This window comes from Rhinatrema bivittatum, chromosome 7 (genome assembly GCF_901001135.1).
Source record: "Rhinatrema bivittatum chromosome 7, aRhiBiv1.1, whole genome shotgun sequence".
Taxonomy (NCBI): Eukaryota; Metazoa; Chordata; class Amphibia; order Gymnophiona; family Rhinatrematidae; genus Rhinatrema; species Rhinatrema bivittatum.
This window is the reverse complement of record NC_042621.1, coordinates 139,088,637-139,109,228: the sequence shown is the minus strand read 5'-3', so window position 1 is coordinate 139,109,228 and position 20,592 is coordinate 139,088,637. Positions and strand designations below refer to the sequence as shown.

The window sequence follows — 20,592 nt, the reverse complement described above, 5'->3', positions numbered from 1 at the left end:
GGCATTCAAACCCGGTCTGTGCGTTTATATGCGTGCGCCGAGAGGCTTAGATATGCGCTCCGGTGCACCGAGGGTTTGCATGGAGGCCGGTCTGTGTGCCTATGGGGGGGGATGCGCACGCCGCTGTGCGCGCAGCCGAACTTGTGCACCCGGCGCTGTTGAGCGTGGCGCTATGCGCCCAGCACCCTCAAGCACTTCACTGTGCGCACGGCACCTATGTGCATGCCGCTGTGCGCATGGCTCAGTTAGGCAGACAGTACGGCAATAAGGGGGGGGGGGGAATGGCACCGGCGACCACACGATTAAGATGGTGACCCCCCCCCCCCCCCGGAGGGTCTCCACGAGGGAGGACCCTCTAGCCGGATCGGGTCTAGCCTGGACAGGGCTGCTCAACCCAATGGGACAGACGCCGATGGGCGATCTGTGCGGCTATTCGAGCCTTGGAGGACCGAAGACTTAAAGTTTTCTACCTTACCTTGTCTTGGCGCTTCCCGGTCTCGTGCTGGGCAGTCTCCAGCTGCGGGGGGAGAAGGAAATACCTTCACCGCTGTGCTCGGTCTTGCACCCACTGCCTCTCAGCCGCTCCCTCCTGGGGGCTAAGTCCACGCCGGGAACCGGCTGCCAGACCTAGGCTTACCTCTGAGGGATCTCGGAAATCACCTCAGGAATTCTCGACTGGGGGAGGGACCCTTAGGTATCACTGCAGGAGAGCGGGGCTCGTCTTGTAGAGGTAAGATTTTGAATTCTCCTTCTTTTGGTTTGGATTTCCTAACACTGAGCAAGCGTGTGTAGAGCCCAAACTGCTAAGGAGATGGAGAAATACTGAAGAGCAGAGCTTCCTGCACGGGTACATGTAGTACTGACGTCAGACTGAAATCTGACTCAGTCTCCAACTGCTATCAGGAGAACACTATACCCCATTGGTCCTGAGTCCATCCGCTACACACTAGGAAACTCAGTTTTACCATTAAGAACTACTATGGAGTTCTCCCTGTTGATATATTAACATGGCTACTTGGTTGTCTTTAGCCAGAGACTGAACATAGCTCTCAATTCTAGATAGTGTGTGTGAAGAAATTTTTTGCAGACCAGGTTCCTTGAGAATATAGGTGACTGGAATGAGTTCACAAACCCTATCTGGAATTATCTATGGTTATTGTTTCCAGACACTAAGATAGGTACAAGAAAAGCCTAAGTTGGAAGGGTTTAACCAGCATTTGAAAGAAAAGACAATAATGGTGGATATTTGAACATGGTAAGTTAGCAGATGGAGATGCTGGTTTCTACTGGAATTCTGGATGCCAAACTTGTCTCATGGCAAGGTATACAAAAGGGGTGACATGACTGTTGCTTTCATTTTACCCAACATCTGCATAAAGTGGACAGGCTGTAACTTGTTGGAGAATCAGAATTTTGTTCAAACAGTTGCTCTGTAAAGAGAAAGAAAAGCAAGTTTCATATGAGAGGGTATTTTTGCGTTTTGGTGATTAATCCAAAGAATGGAAGGGTTCTTATATGAAGAAAGGAAAGAACGGGCTTATAAATGCTTTCGGGCCTGATATAAGCCTAAGTAGAGAAAAAAAAAAGTTAGGACACCTTAGATGAGCAGCATCCACTACAAAGTACCTCTTGACTACTCTTGGAGGCAATGAGACCCCAAGAGAGCACTTCATATTGGTCCTTTACAAGTCCTTCAAAATGCAGCAGCAAGGGTCTTAAATACAAAAATTTATGACCACATCGCACCTGTTCTGATCTCCTTACATTACACATGCCACAAATGGATGGAGCCCTATCACAGAAAACTGTCAAAGTTTCTAGAACCTTTGACTGGCACACTGAGCATGCCCAGTATGCCATTATCCCTCGAGCCACAGGGGTCTCCCTTCAGTCTCTTTTTCCACGCTGCAGTTAGCCTCGTGGTCAGGAAGCCCTGTGTGATTTCTCATACTATTTCCTTCAGGAAAAAGTAATTTTCTTCAGAAAACTATCCCTTCATAGGGGTCTCCCATTCTCTGGTTATTTTTCTTCGATCGGTGACCATACCAATTATTTGCAGTCCATACTGGTCCTACGTTTCCTCAGTGACCGCGGGCCGTTGACCGCTGTTCGGCCTTAATCTGTCATTATGACAATCTGGTTCAAAAAAATGCCCAAACTGCCCTTGCACAATGTCAAACACCAATCCCCACATCAAATGTGTTCAATGCCTAGGTGCAGGACAATGTTTCTTCATGTCATCAATGTGCAGAGATGACTTCAAGAACATAAAAACATGCCATACTGGGTCAGACCAAGGGTCCATCAAGCCCAGCATCCTGTTTCCAATAGTGGCCAATCCAAGCCATAAGAACCTGGCAAGTACCCAAAAACTAAGTCTGTTCCATGTTACTGTTGCTAGTAATAGCAGTGGCTATTTTCTAAGTCAACTTAATTAATAGCAGGTAATGGACTTCTCCTCCAAGAACTTATCCAATCCTTTTTTAAATACAGCTACACTAACTGTACTAACCACATCCTCTGGCAACAAATTCCAGAGTTTAATGTGTTGAGTGAAAAGGAACTTTTTCCGATTAGTTTTAAATGTGCCACATGCTAACTTCATGGAGTGCCCCCTAGTCTATTATCTGAAAGAGTAAAGCGATTCACAATTACCCGTTCTAGACCTCTCAATTTTAAACACCTCTATCATATCCCCCTCAGCCATCTCTTCTCCAAGCTGAAAAGTCCTAACCTCTTTAGTCTTTCCCCATAGGGGGAGCTGTTCCATTCCCCTTATTTTGATCTCCCTTCTCTGTACCGTCTCCATCGCAATAATATCTTTGAGATGCGGCGACCAGAATTGTACACATTATTCAAGGTGAGGTGTCACCATGGAGCGATAGAGGCATTATGACATTTTCCGTTTTATTCACCATTCCCTTTCTAATAATGCCCCAACATTCTTCAAAAGGTAGTCTGGCCCATCTAGAAAAAATGGAGCATCTCTTTAAAATTCAACTGCTTCCATCAACATCGCAGTCTTCACAGGCAGGAGTTTGCAAAAAGGTAATCATAAAAACCCGCCGAGTACACGAGGGTAATGGGGACCCACTATCCCAGACTCCGTCCAAGGCATTGACAATCTGCTTCGGTACTGGGAAAAAAAGAACTGAGCACAGAAGCATAGACACTGGCATTGATGGGAAACATCCAGTGCGGGATCCGGGAGCGGGCTCGATTGCTATCAAACCGCCTCCCAAGAAGGCCAGGGTAGAAGATTTGTCGATGCCCTCAACACCACAAGATCCAAGGCAATCCCCACCGATTATCTTTGCTGGGTACTGTGCCCCCACAGGGACCTGTGGAGGAGCCATTTTGCCTACTCTGCCACCCCCTATAGCTGCTCTGTCTTCATCAGCTATACGGGACCAACTGGACAGATTTATCTGCCAGGCAGTTGTTGATGCCCTTCCAGAGCTTCATCCACAGGTGCCGGTTCCCACTCCTCCATTGATGCTCATACCACTGCTATGTAGGCTTGATACTTTGATCAGTGCCATGCCGACACAACCTGCGCCATCGATCAAACACCTGAAAGACCCGATACCGGGCTCTTCGGACCACGGAGGCACTGACTGACCAACAACCATCGGCACCTCAGCCGAAGCCAGGACGGGGATTCTCGGGATCGAGATGTCCGATTTCACCATCAATGCCACCGAGGCATAAACAAAAACCACCAATGGATTCATCGAAGACCATGCCTCCATTGATTGCCATTCTCACTTCCTCCTAGTCCACATCCACACAGCTTATCAGACACCTGGGAGGATGTGGACACAGATTCTTCTACAGAAGACATCTTGTCAGACCCTTCCTCACCAGAGGAAAGGAGAACGTCACCTCCTGAGGTCCTCTCCTTCTCAAACTTTGTTTGAGAAATGTCTGAAACAATCCCCTTTCAATTGCTTACAGAAGAGGATACAAGGCACAGGACTTTGGAAGTCCTCCAGTTTGTGGATGCTCTTAAAGAAGTTGTTGCCATACCAGTACATGAAGTGCTAGTTGACCTTCAACATCACCTGTGGGAACATCCCTGCACTGTGCCACCGGTAAACAGGACAGATGCCACATATTTGGTGCAGCACATACCTGGTTTTCAAAAAACTCAGCTCCCACATCAATCTGTTGTGGTAGAGTCTGCGCAAAAAAAGTCAAAGAATTCAACCACACTTCCACATCTCCTGGAAAAGAGCAAAAATTCTTAGATAATTTAGGACTGAAAATGTTCCATGGTCCCATGCTCCTAACCAGAATTGCATCATACCAATTATATATGACACAATGCCAAAGAAATTTGTGGAAACAAATGCAAGAATTCTCTGAAACAACTTCTCTGAAACAGCATCGAGACACCTTTACTTCTATTATACATAAAGGTCTAGAAGCTGGCAAACACGAGGTACGTGCTGCCTATAACTCATTTGAGACATCCTCCAGAATAGCAGTGACTGGCATTAGTGGGCATGGTTGAAGGCATCCGACATCAGGCCTGAGGTGCAAGAAAAATTGGCTGATCTTCCTTGCACAGGTGAGAACCTGTTTGGTGAAAAAGTACAAGATGCAGTTGCTCAGCTTGAAGATCATAACGAAACTCTGCACCAACTCTCTATAATTACTGCAGAGACTCCATCTTCTGCAAGGCTGCCATCCAGAAAAGATATAAGAAAGCCTATCGACCACGCATGTATTATCCACCAGCTCCTCATGGTAGAACAAGACCATCACAAAGGAGCCATCCCAGACAGCCAAAAGCATCTAGGCCTGAACCTCCTCCTCAGACAGGCCAAGCATCTAGTTTTGAAAATCTCCCAGAGAACAGCAGCCACTCCAGAAACCCAATGCAAAATTTACCAGTTAGAGACCGGGTTTCATTCTTTCTACCCAATTGGATAAACATCACAACAGATCAATGGGTTCTATCCATTATAACACAAGGTTATCTGGATTTTCTCACAGTACCCAAAAATTCCCCACCAATCTCCCTCTGGGCTCACAAAGATCATACCACTCTTTTAGAAAACAGAATTATCCACCCTACTGAGAGCCAGGGCCGTGGAACCAGTTCCCCCGACCTCAGCAGCGCAGTGGATTCTAATCCCGCTATTTTCTCATTCTAAAGGAAACAGGACTACGTCCCACCTTAGACCTCTGAAATCTCAAATTTCTACGGAAAGAACAATTCAGGATGGTGTCCTTAGGCACCTCCTGTTTGAAGGCTTCCCCTTCAAACAGGAGATTGGCTCTGTTCTCTGGATCTTCAAGATGTTTATGCTCACATTCCAATATTCCCTCATCGCAAATTCCCTGCATTTCCTGGTGGGTCATCACCACTTTCAATACAGGGTTCTGCCATTTGGACTTGCATCGGCACCCCGAGTATTCACAAAGTGCCTAGCAGTGGCGGCGGCCCATTTACACAAGACAAGCACACACTTTTTCCTTATCTGAATGACTGGCTCATCAAGAGCCAAACAAGGGGCTCACGACTCTCAAAGTCACAATCAATCTGCTTCACTCATTGTGAATTACCAAAAATCCTCTCATACCATCTTGCCTTCTACATTTCATTGGAGCAGAATTGAACACCACCATGTCAAAAGCCTTCCTACCAAAAGACACTCCAAATTAGCGAAAACTCTGCGCGCTAAGACACGGCTATAGCCCATCAGTTTAACTCTGCTGGGCCACATGTTTTTATGAGAACAGTCTTGTGTGAAAGGCAGTCCTTGAAAACATAGAACGCATAACTGTATAGCTCGAAGCTCCAGGAAGTTGATCTGAAATGTTGCTTCGAGCCATGTGCAAATACCTTGAGTTTGAAGATTGTTCACTTGAGCACCCCAACCTAAGGTGGATGCATCTGTGGTTAAAGTTACCTGCGGAACTGGTTGCTGGAAGGGTAGACCTGTTAGCAAGTTGTTCACGTTCGTCCACCAGAGAAGGGATAAAAGTAACTGGTGGGTTTATACGAATTGGAGATGACCGTGATTGAATGGCTTGGATCCATTGAGATTTTAGAGTCCATTGTGCTATTCTCATGGCCAGCCTGGCCACAGGGTGACGTGAACTGTGGAAGCCATGTGTCCCAGCAATGTTAAGAATTGATGGACTGAGGCCGTTTTCTTTCTGCGCAGAGATACAGCTAGTCTGCAGAGTGGTTCTGTGCAGTCAATGTGCAGGAAGGCCTTTGCGACTGTGGTGTCTCCAAATGTGCTCAGATGGAGTCAGGAGATGAGATTGGAGTCAGGTGGGATTTTTGATAATTGATGAGAAATCCCAGAGTGCAAGCAGATTGATAGTGAGCTTGAGAGCTCCTTGCTTGGACTGGCTCTATCTACACACTAGGAAATAGTCATCTGATTTAGATTTAGATCCTTCTTCTGCACTCACTTATCCCTCTCAATTCCCATGTCAAAGACCGTATATACTGACACGAGTAACATCTTGAAAACAGACAATGAACAATTTTAAGCATCAGTTTTTTTTTCAGTGACCCAGATTTAGTAAAAGTTTGAATACATTTGTTTTCTAAAGCATTTGGCTGTAGACCAGTATAATGTTGGGATTACTACCTGATAATCCCCTTTTCCTTAGTGTAGACAGATGGACTCAGGACCAATGGGTATAGTGCTCTTCTGCTAGCAGATGGGAGACTGAGTCAGATTTCAAAGCTGTCACTTTACATATACCCGTGCAGGAAACTTAGCTCTTCAGTATTGTCCTCGAAAAGCCATTGTGGATATATGTTTGTTTACTAACTTGATTAACTTAGATAAACTCAACAACTAGATTAACTTGATTAACTTGATCTGGTTCAACTGATTTTTCAAATTGGAGACTGCCAGTGCACAATCTATCAAACACCAACACCAGATGAGACAGTGGGTGTCTTGCTCTAGGGGTAGGCCATGGCTTACCTGTATTACTTTAGTCTCGAGGTCTGTTTATCAGAGGTTCTCATTTCCTGGGGCAGCCGTGGGCAGGATGCTGAGTCCATCTGTTTACACTAAGGAAAACGAAATTATCAGGTAAGTAATTTCTTCTCCATTTCCATACCAAATAATGTCCCCGGCCTACTTCCATGGGGGGGACCGGACGAATCGCTCCAAGACCAGAAGCCTGTCGAGTGTCTGCCGGGACTATGAGTTGTTTCTGGACTGGGCCACATGCAAAGAAGAGAACCTGTCTCTTAGCGGCCAAGCAAATTCTAACGTGTAGCCGTGTCCTTAGAATATCCAGAACCCACTGATCTGACGTGATGTTGACCCACTCCTCGTAGAAAAGGGAGACGTCCCCCTATCCTGGGGATCGGGAAGTGGGCCGGCATAGCTTCATTGTGAAGACTTGGAGGACGTCCCCCTGGGCCGGACCAGAGCGGGGCTGTCTTCGGGCATGAAAGGACTGAGTCCAGGATTGAGATCGAGAGGACAGCCGACAAGGAGCTGCAGACCTTGCCTGGTGGAAACTACGTCGATTCCTGAATCGGCTTCTAGTGGAATTAAAAGACCTAGAAGAACGAGGGCGATTCCTCTGGCAGTTTGTGTACCTTATTCTCTCCGAGGAACTTGATAATCTGGTCCAGATCCTCCCCCAATAGTAGCTTTCCCTTGAAGGGGCAGGGATCCCACAGCTGCGACTTGGAAGAAGAATCTGCCGACCAGTTGCGAAGCCAGAGGCGGCATCTAGCCGAGACTGCAGAAACCATAGATCTGGCCAATACTCTCAGAATGTCATATAGAGCGTCTGCTCCATATGCTATGACGGGCCTCCAGGGTGGTCTGCCTGACGTGCTTCCTCAGGCCAGCAACTCCTGGGAGCTGAGCAGCTGTTGAAGCTAGCGGAGGCCTGCACGCTGAGCTAAGGAATTACAAATGGCTGCCTGACCCCCAGGCAGGACACCTCCAAAAGTCAAGATAAAACTTCCAGCTTTCAATCTTGAAGATCTTACAAGGCTGCACCACCCGTTACTTGGAATGGTAGTTCTTTCCGTCACCGCTCTGAGACTGCAGAATCTACTTTGGGACCTTTAAGAAGCTCCAGGAAATCATCCCGGAGAGGATATAGCTTATCCATGGCTCTGCCGACCTTGAGGGAGGTCCTCCGGAGAATCCCATTCCCTGGATAACAGTTGAAAGAAACGTGGGATGGGAAGGGAAAGGACCTACACGGCGGGTGTTAGACCAGCCAAGAGGGGGTCCCCTTTCTTCGCTAGTGGATTAGGCTCAGGTGGATCCTGAGGGGCCCTCAATGTTCCAATTCCTGTAGGATATTGGAATGAGGGGGTCCAGCTCATCACTCTGGAAGATCCTGCAGGACTCTATGGTTCATTCCCTTCCAATTGAGCCGTAGTTGAAGGTTCATTTCGGATCCGGGTCCTGCTGAGGAACAGACCGACCCCCCCCCCCCCCCCCCCCGGCAGAGGGGTGTACCAAATGGACCCTCTTGAGTGCTTGAGGTGGTCAGAGGTACCCCTGGTCCCGGGACTGCTGACCCTTTGGCACTCCCCACGGTCTGGGCCCTTCCCAAGGACTTCAGTGGAATCAGCCATTCTGGGTACCTTAGGAGGAGGAGGTCCCGCCAGAAATTCCTGGTACTGGCCCATTCTGGCCAGGTAAGCACTGTGAAGCAGGAGAACAAAATCCGTGGAAAACGGAGGTGGCTCCGATGGAGGAAGAGTGGGAAGATCCCCTGACTGAGGAAAAGGCTCCAGAGGTGGAACGGGTGTCAAAACCGGCAGCTGAGATGAAAAGGAGCATCCTGCTCTTCTGTTAGCGTCTGAGCAGCAGAGTCTGGAGACAAATGGCCACCGTTCCCGCAGTCAGCGGGATCGGGGCCGGCCCCCTGAGCGTCGAGGCATGCCAGAAGACTAGAACCAGAGCAGCCCGGCGGTTGAGAGGGTCCCTTTCCCCACCAGGGAGGCAAGCTGTGCAAATCCCCTCGCGGGAGAGCCTCGACCCGGGCTCTCCACAAGCGCAGCACCTGGACGAATGAGGGCATGGGGGATCCCCGGAGCCGCGAGGGAACCAGCTGTTCTTAAAGCAAGAAACAGGCAGGGTTTAAAGCTGCAGGAAGTGGGAAATACCTCCACTTCAGCCTGTTCTTCCTCACGCTCTCCAGGTTCGTGACTAAGAAGAAGGTAATAACCTCCGCTTCAGTCCTGCTCTCTCTCTATCCCTCAGCGACCCACAGATAGAGGTACAGAGGAATAACGCCTCTCTGTGCCGGCTGCCCCGAGGAAAACGGCGTCTCAGGGCAGCGGGTCAGATAGCAGCCACAGGGGAAGAGGTCGGCACCGACTTGCACCCCGGAGAAAGGAAGAGGAAATAAACCCGTCAAAAGGAAATAAAAACAAACTTACCCCAACAGAGATGGGAGGGGTGGTAGAGAGCTGTAAATAGTACTGCCTGCAAGCTATAGAATGCTCCCACTAAAACAGGAGCGGAGGCTACAGGAAAGTTCTCCAAATAATTCCCTCAGAAAATTCAAAATTCAAAGATTTTTTTTTTTTTTAATTAGACCTTGATCCATCCCAAAGGAAAGGAAAGCTGAGGAAAATAGAGACAATTCCTAAAATAGCTTTCTAGTCATCTCAGTGGGGAACAAAAGCCACCACTATCATCTGCTGGAGTCAAGAGAATACTGAGGATTAGTAGAGGGTGCACTACCTTATAAGGAAGCATCCTTCAAAGTTCTATCTGACTCCATCTGCTGGAAGGGGGAGATAACCCACTGTCTGGACTGATCCTGGTACGTACAGGGAACAAGTGGATTCTCAAAGGAAGATACTAAACACTGGAGCTAAAACTGTTTAAGGAGAGATTTTCACATTTTTTTAAATTACAGATATCTGCCCAGTCTGTCATCCTTGCAGAGTGTCAGAAGCCTAGCATCAAGTCATTCTACCAGAATACAGTCTAACACTTGTTACCGAACATGCAACCTGACAAAGCTATGCTTGCAAATTCCACCCCCAAGTGTACAGCGTGGCAGTTCATCAGATTACCATGTAGCAATTTCCCGGTTGTCATCCTCTGGTGGTGCTTTCAGAATGTCTGTGGCAACAGTATGACATGGGTAATCAGCAAAACAGAAGACCTCTGGGTTCATTAGGGAATGTTGAATGAAGGAGAGCTAAGAAGACAATCAGAAAAATCAGTTAAAGCGTTCAGGAAGGTTACAACAGCAAATAAATCTTTGTCATCTCCCAAATACCCTGTAAGAGACCATGATCAAGACAGGATTTCAATACAGTCCAATACTTTTTCAGCCATGTTGAAAACTTAGTATGATTACATATCTTGGAAATCAAGTAGCAGTAAGAAAAAAATCCCTTTAGAATTATTTTTTTTAAACAGATTACTATATGTATGGATTCTTTTTATGTGAGCTGCTTAAAACCTTCAATAACATAGCAAATATTTTTAAATAAACACACACATACCCAAGTTAAAGTATTTACATATTATAAAGCATTGCTTATACAGAACTTGTCTCAATAAGGGACACAACATGCTTTGTTTTCACAAAATAACTCAGTAACACCTGTATTGGAGAAATTACTACTTATCTGATAATTTTGTTTTCCTTAGTGTACACGGATTGACTCAAGACCAGCGGATTATGCTCCCCTGCTAGCAGATGAAGACTAGCAAACTGACGTCACAGTATAAATACTCCTGCAGTGAAACCAACCTGCCAGCATTCTCTTCAAAAGCAACTGTGGACAGACTAGAAAAAAACTTGACTAAAAACAGTCAACCATTACTGTACTCAACCAACAAGAAACAGTGAACTCAAACAAGGAACCTATGTACCCCAGTCGAGGGGCCTGATGAACACTTACCAGTAATCTCCTAGAACACAGCCCCACAGAAGGACCATTGAAACAATCATTCAGCAGCAGAGGACAGGAAGCTGAAAACAAAATTATCAGGTAAGAAGTAATTTCTTTATTTCCTAGTATGTAGGCAGATGGACTCAGGACCAGTGGGATGTACCAAAGCTAGTCCCGAGGAGGGCAGGGGGCTTGCCTGCGGTCCAGTCAACACCACATGCTCAAAGGCTGCATCCTCCCAGGTTTGCACATCTGGACAATAAAACCTGGAAAAAGTATGTAAGGAGGACGAAGTCGCAGCTCAGCAAATGTCGACAGGAGACCATCTAACCTCTGCCCATGACACTGCCCTGAGCCGTAGTGGAATGAGCCCTTAACCTGAGTAGGCAACAGCTGTGTCAGTATTCAAGTATGCAGTCTTGACTACCCTCCTTAATCCAGTGAGCTACAATAGCCTGTGAAACTGGTCATCCTGCTTTCTATCACCATGAAGGACAAAAAACAGTTGATCTTTCAGAAAGGTTCAGAAACCTCCAGATACCACACAAGTCTCTTGACATAAGGGACGCAAAAGGCGATACTCTTCCATGTCCCTGCCCTTATCCAGGGACAGCAAAGAAATTGACTGATTCAAATTAAATTCCAACACCACTTTAGGCAAGTATGGAACATTACACAGCTGTAATGCCCCTGGAGACACCCGAAGGAATGGCTCCCAGCAAGATCAGGCCTACAGCTTGGAAACAATGCATAGAACAGAGAGCTACCAGGAACACTGTCTTCAAGACCAATAACCACAAGGAAAGGCTACACAGCAGTCGGAACATAGGGTCCACCAAGAAGTCCAATGCCAATTAAGACTCCATAAAGAGACCGGTAACCTCAAGGGAATCAGAAGATGCTTCACTTTCTTAAAAAAAATGTGAGCTACATCAGGAGGAGATAAGGAATCACCATTCACTGGATCTCTGAACAGGCAAGAGGCGCAACCCTTTACTTTCAAGGAATTAAGGGCCAATCCTTTGTTTAATCCATCCTGTAAAAAATCCAGAATGAACAGGATCTTGGCCCAAACAAGGAAGAATACCCCGATCCTCACATCAGGCCTCAAACACTCTCCAATCCCACACAGAGGCCAAGGAAGTGGAGAACTTCGAGCGTGGAGCAATGTAGCAATCAACACAGAAGAATATCCTCAAGGGTCAAACTAAGACAAAAACAGAATCTAATCTTTGTGAAGGACAGGTGCTTGCTGCAACAGATTCTTGCTTGGCAGACAAAGAGGGGGAGGGTCTCCCCCAGTAGTCTTCACAGATCTGTATACCACAGTCGAGGCCAATCCTGTGCCTCCAGGAGTACCATCCCCAAGGCCTTCGATCCTGCAAACCATACCCCCCCCCCCCCCCCCCAAAAACAAGGGTCATGGAGAAAAGGCTTAAAGCAACTAGTCTTCCAGCCACACCTGTATGAGAGCATCTATGCCCAGGAAACAGAGATCTCTCCTGCAACAAAAGAATTGAGGAACCTTTGCATTGCAAGAAGTTGTCAGCAGGTCCAAGAACGGAAGGTCCCAGCAATCCACTATCAGCTGAAAAGCCTTGTCCAACACCCATTCTCCTAGATCCAGACTCTCCCAGCAGAGAACGTCTGTTCTTATGTTGTCTTTTCCTGCAATGTGAGACCAAGATCATCTGTAGATGTCCTTTCGCTCATTCCATAAGTTGGTCTATTTCCTGCGACACTTGCTGGCTTCTTTGTTCCTCCCTGTTGACTGATGTAGACTATAGACCGCTTGACCCTGCAGTCTGTGGCTGAACTGCAAGCACGCCAACCAGACCGCCCAGACATCCAGGCGATTGATGTTCCAGAGGGACTTCAGCATTTCAACGCCCTTGGGTCATCAGCTTCTGTCCGTGAGCTCCCCAACCCTGGAGACTCGCATCTGTCATATCAACCAGGTCAGGGAGGCCAAGGAACACCCCCTTCTCAGATGAGCCTCCTGCAACCACCACTGGAGGGGAGTAGATTTCCATCAGCAAGTGGAGCCGAACCGAATAGTCCTGAGACTGCAGGTTCCAAGGAGCACTGAAGAGGAAGCATATGCATCCTCGCCATGGTACCACTTCCAGGGCTGCCGCCATCAAACTAAACACCTGTAGAAATGACCACACTGTCTGGCGTATAGTGCTCACCAACTGACACTTATGACGATTTCTGAATCTAAACGTCTGGCAAGAAAACTTTGACCTGTCTCTTGTCAAACCAAACACCCAGACATTCTAGTGATAGAGATGGCTGAAGACTGCTCTTGGCCAGGTTCACCACCCAACTGAGCTGCTGCAACTAGGAGATCACCTTACAGGTCACCAGATTGCTCTCTGAGACTTGGCTCGAATCAGCCAGTCATCCAAATACAGGTGTACCATGATCCCATCTCTTCTCAACACCGCCACAACCACCATGACCTTGGAAAACATTCTGGGAGCAGTGGCTACACCAAGAGGCAGCACCTGAAACTAATAATGGCGCCCCAACACTGCAAAATAAAAATAAATAAAACCCTGCAGAATATGTTGTGCTCCAAGCCGTTGAGTACAAGAAGGTAGGCCTCAGATTCAGGGAAGTCAAATTTCACAGACTACACGGCCATTATCACAGAGCGTAAGGTTTCCATGCAAGAATGCGTCACCCTCAAATGACAGATGACGTTTTGAGATCCAGGATGGGATAAAAGGGGCCTTCCTCCTTGGGCACAACAAAATAAATGGAATTATCGCCCATTCTTTGAGACACAGGCACTGGAACCATAGCCTCAAGCAGGAGAGCCTTAGAAGTGTAGATTCCACTGCCTGTTTCTTCTGTGGGGAATGGCAAGGAGACACCATGAACACGTCACAAGGAATACTGCGAAATTCTAGTGCATATCCTCCTATCACCAACTCCAGGACCCACTGATCGGATGTGATCTCTACCCACCTCTGATAAGACGTGTCCCCCCATAACTCGTTTCCCAAAGGTAGGTTGGCAAATCTTCATTGGGAAGCTCAGGAGGATCTGCCCCCCGAGCCCACTCCTCTCTTGTGCTGTCCAGGACAAAAGGGCAGACCTACCAAAAGAAAGAGTTCTCTGAAAAGTCGACCCTCTGAAGTGACGAAAACGCTTGGCACTCTGGAGACAACCCCTTATACCAGAGGGACGCTGCAACTGCTTATCATCCTCCGGCAACCGAAAGACCAGAGATTCACCCCACTTACTGACCAATTTCTCCAACTCGCTTCCAAACAAGAACGAGCCTTTAGAGGGCATTTTTGTAGGTTTAGCCTTAGAGGCTGCATCAACTGACCAATGTCATAACCATAGTTGATGCCTGCCTGCTACCACTAAAGCCACTACTCTGGCTGAGGAACAGACCAAATCGCAGCCTACTTCAGCTAAAAAGGCAGCAGCAGGTTCCATAACCACTCTGGAAGTCACTACAGAATCAACTTCTTGAGAGCACAGCAGACAAGATTGTGCCACTAGGTCACAAAAAGAAGCTATCTGTAAAGTCATCGCTACTTCTTCAAAGGCTTGGTTAAGGGACTGCAAACCTTGAAAAAAACTCCACCTAAGATAAAGCAGCCAGATCCAGGACAAACCCAGAAGAAACCTGAGGTGGGCCCACTGAACTGCTATCCCTGTGGAGGAACCAGTCAAGGAAGTTCCAAGATTCAGCATACCTCCAGACAGATCCTCAACCAGACTATCATCCAGGCTGGGAGAATCCAGGCTTAATGAAATAGAGGAATACATCTCTCCCTGAGCCTCTAAACAGCACTGACACATGTAGGAGGACATGTCAGGCCAATATGCCTGAATATGACAGGCAACCAAGAGAGAAAGGCTCTTAGGTTTCTTGCTCACCAGCGCCAGTGGACAGGCAGGTCGCACTGAAAAAATTTCAAGTGCACAAAACCTAGGCGCCCCAAGTAATTGCTGTAAAACAATTGTGCATGCAAACGCGTGTGCAGAGCTGATGCACTGCACACAAAGACATCCTGTGGAGGGTAGTAAAGCACGTACAGAAGCGCGCAAAAACGCCGTGGCCTACCACGTGGCATGCAGGCAAACAAGCCTACCGATGGGGCCTAGCCCACTGGGGCCACTCAACCTGCCAGGCTGCCCAGTTCCCCTAACCACCATGGGAGTGGGAACAAATGTCAGAATGGCCTATCAAGCATGGAGACTGGAGGAAGTGCTGCAAAGCCCTGTCTTTATAAACTTTTTTTTTTCTTACCTGAGCTCAGCCCTTACTGGCTGAGTACAGAGATGTCTCCGGATGGTTTTTTTGGGGGGGGGGGGGGGGGGGGGGGGGGGGGGAGGAAGGAATGTGCCGGCACTACCATGCTCGGCCTTCTGCACCCACTGCCTTTAAGCTGTACAATCAGCTAAGTCTTCACCGGGAAAACCAGCTACCAGACCAAGATACACAAGAGGGACCACGGAAATCGCCTCAGGAATTCACAAATAGGGGAGGGACCATTTGGTCCCTCCCCTATTTGTGACCATGTGGTCCCTCCACAAATAGGGGAGGGACCACAGGAGAGCAGGGCTTTTCTTTTTCTATGTTAAATTCTCCTTCCAAAATCTAAAGTAATCCCCACAGGAGATGCACGTCCACCTTCTACTGGAGATGGTGGAGATGGAGAATACTAGCAGGTTGGTGTCACTGTAAGAGTACATATACTGTGACGTCAGCTTGGTCAGTCTCCATCTGCTGGCAGGGGAGCATAACACACTGTCTACATGCTAGGAAATGGTCTTATGATTTTGAGTGTTTAGTTAGTGTTATGTATTCATGACCTATTTTATGTTTTAGAAAGATTTTGTTTTAAATCAATCATTTGTAATATGAATGTTACCATCAGCATTTTAGTTTCATGTTTGGAATAGGTTTTTTGCTGTTTTGCTATGTTGTAATCTGCCTTGATCAGAATTTGCTAGAAAGCAGAATATAAATTCTTGAATTAAAATTATGTATTTTTCTCATGTTTTTGTAATGCAATTAAAGCAGCACACCTCCACTGCACTTCAGCATAAGATAGAAATCATTTAAAATGTAGAGATTACTTACCTGATAATCTCGTTTTCCTTAGTGTATGCAGATGGACTCAAAACAAGTGGGTATGCTCGTGCTAGCAGTTGGAGACGGATCTGACATCAGCACGGGTACATATACCCCCGCAGGAAGTGCAGCAACTCAGTAATCTTCCTTGCAAAAGCTTTATGCATATAAGTGTGACTGACCAATCGATTAAATGAACATGATTACCCTGACCGATTGATAGTAGCTGGAGACCGCCAGTGTTCTCAACCGGAAGGCGTCGACACCCGGCAGGGTGGATGCCCTATATAAGAAAACATGGCTTACCGCGAGTCTGTGAATCCCCATGAATACTGGCAGCCGGGCGGGATGCTGAGTCCATCTGCATACACTAAGGAAAACGAGATTATCAGGTAAGTAATCTCTACATTTCCTAGCGTGTAGCAGATGGACTCAAAACAAGTGGGATGTACAAAAGCTACTCCCAGACTGGGCGGGAGGATGCCCGAGGTCTGTTTAGGATTGCCCTCGCAGATGCTGTGTCCTCCCTGGCCTGGACGTCCAGACGATAGAATCTGGAGAAGGTATGGAGGGAGGACCACGTTGCCGCTTTACATATCTCTGCCGGCGACAGCATCCTAGTTTCTGCCCAGGAGGCCGCCTGCGCTCTGGTAGAGTGAGCCTTGACCCGTAGAGGTAGTGGTTTTCCCGCTTCTAGTATTCCGCCTTGATAACTTCTTTGATCCAGCAGGCGATGGTTGCCCATGAGGCCGCTTCCCCTTGCTTCTTCCCGCTGTCTTGTGTATAATGGCCCAGCAGGGGCCATTATACACAAGAAAGGAGGAAAGGCATATAGCAGGATCCCCTGAGGTCATGGCTGTACTAGAGCGTCGATCCCGTTGGAGAGAGGATCTCGTCTGCGACTGAAGTATCTAGGTACTTGAGCGTTGGACCTGTCCGCTAGTAGGTCCATGCCCGGAGTCCCCCACTGAGCCACAATCATCTGGAAAGCTGAGGGTGACAGCTGCCATTCCCCCGGGTTTAGGCTTTCTCTGCTGAGGAAGTCTGCCGTGGTGTTGTCCTTCCTGGCGATGTGGACAGCGGAGATGTCCTGAAGATTCGCCTCCGCCCAAGCCATCAGGGGGGCTATTTCTAAGGATACCTGTCGGCTTCTGGTTCCGCCCTGTCGGTTGATGTATACCACCATGGTGGCTTTGTCAGACATCACTCTGACTGCTCTGTTTCGAAGTCTGTGGGCAAATCGCAAGCATGCTAACCTGACTGCCCGTGCCTCTAGTCGGTTGATGTTCCACCCCGACTCTTCTCTGTTCCACCGCCCCTGGGTGGTTAGCTAGTCCTGTAAGGATTGAAGCATTGAGAGCTTCTACCTCTGGATGGTCTAGGAAAAGGGCGCTGGGTCCTCCTTGACCTGTCTTCGGGTAGACGGGGTAATGGAGATGCGCCCCATTTATTAGCCAGTTTCTCGAAGTCGCTGCCGAACAGGAGGGAACCCTTAAAGGGCATTCTTGTAAGGCGAGTCTTGGAGGAGGAGTCGGCCGACCAATTTCATAGCCAGAGGTGTCTTCTGGCTGCCACTGAGGATGACACTCCTTTGGCTGCCGTACGAACTAGGTCGGAGGCAGCGTCAGTGAGGAACGAGAGGGCTGCTTCCATTTCTTCTCCCGGGGTGTTGTTCCTGGCTTGTGATAAGCAGGAGTGCGTCACCACGGTGCAGCAGGTCGCAATTCGTAGGGACATGGCTACCACTCAAGGCTTGTTTCAGAATGGCGTCCATGCGCCGATCATGCGCATCCTTGAGGGCCGCCCCTCCCTCCACCGGAATGGTGGTGTGCTTCACAATTGCGCTAACTATGGTGTCTACCATCGGGCACGCCAACAGCTCCTTGGTTGCCGGGTCTAGAGGGTACATGCTAAACAAAGCCTGACCCCCTTTGAATGAAGCCTCCGGCGCATTCCACTCCAGATCGATTAACTGTTGTGCTGCTTGTAGAAGGGGAAAATGGGGAGCCGTTTGGCGCAGGCCCTCTAGCAGGGGGGTTCATCCTAGGTTCCCCTGGTGTGCCCTGGCCCGGGATAGCCAGCTCAGACATTGAGAGACCAGTTCTGGAAGATCCTCCTTAGGAAAGAAGCGTCTCATGGTTCGATACGGTTCTATCCCTGAGGGGAGTTCTCCCTCCTCGGGGGGTTCGCCATCTTCTTCAGAATAATCCGAGTCCCTATAAGTGGGGCTTCCGGGTGGCCATGCGTAGGTCTTGAGGGGCCCGGGGCAGGGTTATCTGGTACATATGGGTCCGGTCGGGGATCAGACTGCATCTTGACAAAGGCATGAATCCCCTTAAATAAGTCCACCCAGGAGAGTGAAGCAGGTTCTAGCCTCAGGGGCCCCAGGGTCCGTGGGGTTCCCTGGCTGCTCACCGCGGCCTGCTAGGTTCGGGGTGTTCCCTGAGGAACTGGCAAGTATGCTGGGCTGTGACCGGCCCTGGCCTGGAACTCCCAGGGCCTCCTCACATTGGGCACATAGGGAGTCTGCTTCCTCGCTCTGTGTGGCTCTGAGGTGGCATGCTGAGCAGAGGCCTAGAGCTCTTATGCCTGATTCTGGAGGTGCCGGCTCTGCAGCCGCTGGGGCTCTCATACTCAACGTGCGCCCATCAACGTGCGTCTACCATACGCGCCCGTCGCCCTGCGTAGCTCGAGGTGGTGAACCAGGGCAGATGCAACAGCGAGTAGGCAGGCAAAATGGCACCTCCTTGGCGGGCTGCCACGTAGGCAGACCCTGCTAATCCTCGTTCTTCAGAGACCAGTAAAGTAAAGATGTATGCCTTACCTGATCTTCGGTGCTTCCCGGCTGCGACCCGGGCGGTCTCCGGCTGCGGGGGGAGAGGATAAGTACCGTCACCGCCGCGTTCGAGGAAGTGCACGTCGCTGCCTCTATGCCGCGCCCTTCTCACTCGGGGCTAGGTCCCTGCCGCGATCCGGCCACCGGACCGCGGCGCTTACCTCCGAGGGATCACGGAAATCACCTCGGGAAACTCAACTGGGGGAGGGACCCGAGGGTATCCCGCAGGAGTGCGGGGATCGTCTTCAGGTAGGATTTCTGCAAAGAATTTAGTCGTTATAATTTGGAAAAACGCTCAGCGAGCATAAGGGAGCTCCAAACTGCTTTGGAGATGGAAATTATTGAGTTGCTGCACTTCCTGCGGGAGTATATGTACCCATGCTGACGTCAGATCGGTCTCCAGCTGCTAGCACAAGCACGCTATACCCACTTGTTTTGAGTCCATCTGCTACACACTAGGAAATAAGCTATTTGAGCAAGCTAGATCAATGGCTCAGTGGCAGTGCTGTGCATTGCCAGATAGAGGGACTTGGGTTTGATTCCAGGCTCAGATCTTCAGCACACCAGGTCAGCAGGAACTGGAAATGCTGCAGGCCACATTCAGCCTCTAGGTGGGAAAGGGTATTAATCATAACACAATGGCCTATGACTGCAAGATTCCAGAAAGAGTCCTTAAGGAGGAAATTGCTAGGTCAAAAAAAGTGCACTTGGGACAAGCAGCAACCAATCCAAAAGAGGATCACCAAGTCATACAGTAACTCCTACCAAACATATTACTTTATAAGTAGAAGCAGTTAGAAGTTTACCTGGCCCTCTGTATGTTTCCAAGGTCTATAAATGAGATCAACAGGGAACACTTCCATACCCAAGCCTCGTTGGATACCAAATACCACAATATGAAGACCTTTACTATCACGTATTTGAAATCCAGGGTGGTCCAGTTCATAAGTTACTTCTTTGAAGTTCAAACTAGGGTTCTGTAAACAGAGAAAGATTAATTTACTCAAACCCTTACTCTTACCCTCAAGGAACCTTAATGACAGAGACCACAGATTAAGAACTGTGGCAGCATAGTTGGCCAACACCTGTTTCTTAATCAGCAAAACCAAGTATGTATATCATTCCTCATAACCCACACAAAATCACATACGAAGCAATTTAGATGCATGAATTGCCAGGTGTTTATATAGAAATTTCATGCCATGTATTTTTATAACAAAAAAGGCACATGGATATGCAGGTCATAGGACATCCATATTTTCAGTATTGGCATCATGGACCCACAAGGAGAAAGGAAAATAAACTGTTTTCCATATTTATTTAAAGGTTTTTGTATACCGATTGCCGTTTGCACATCGTATCGGTTTACAAAGAAAACAGTGCAAATGAGGGTTTTACAAAAAAAACAAGTGCAACCAGAATGAAGCATTACAGATACAAGCATATCAGTTAACAAATAACATAGCAATTATAATGTGAGGCACACATTGATATCTTATAAGTATAGTATAAGTAGAAAGTATTGAAGTCAAACAACTTAAGAACTATGTACAACAATGGTTAACCAGGATTACATTGATCTTAATATGACGACATATAAATGTTCAAAGGAGATGTTGGCAGGGGAATAAATAAGACAGTTAAAATAAAGGTGAGAAGAGATTAGGTTCAGGAGTATATAACAGGGCATGATGGGGGGCGGGAGAAAGCAAATGTTGCTTACCTGTAACGGTGTTCTCACAGGACAGCAGGATGTTAGTCCTCACATATGAG

The 20,592-nt window shown here is 48.0% G+C and overlaps 1 protein-coding gene across 1 annotated transcript in view; it reads right to left on the bottom strand.

Moving 5' to 3' along the window:
• The window catches only part of CNOT1 (CCR4-NOT transcription complex subunit 1), a 987,642-nt gene that overhangs the window by 714,228 nt on the left and 252,822 nt on the right, over positions 1–20,592 (bottom strand). The window contains 2 exon segments of the mRNA XM_029609242.1: positions 10,049–10,176; positions 19,626–19,796. Of these exon segments, the coding sequence (XP_029465102.1) occupies positions 10,049–10,176; positions 19,626–19,796 (299 nt within the window).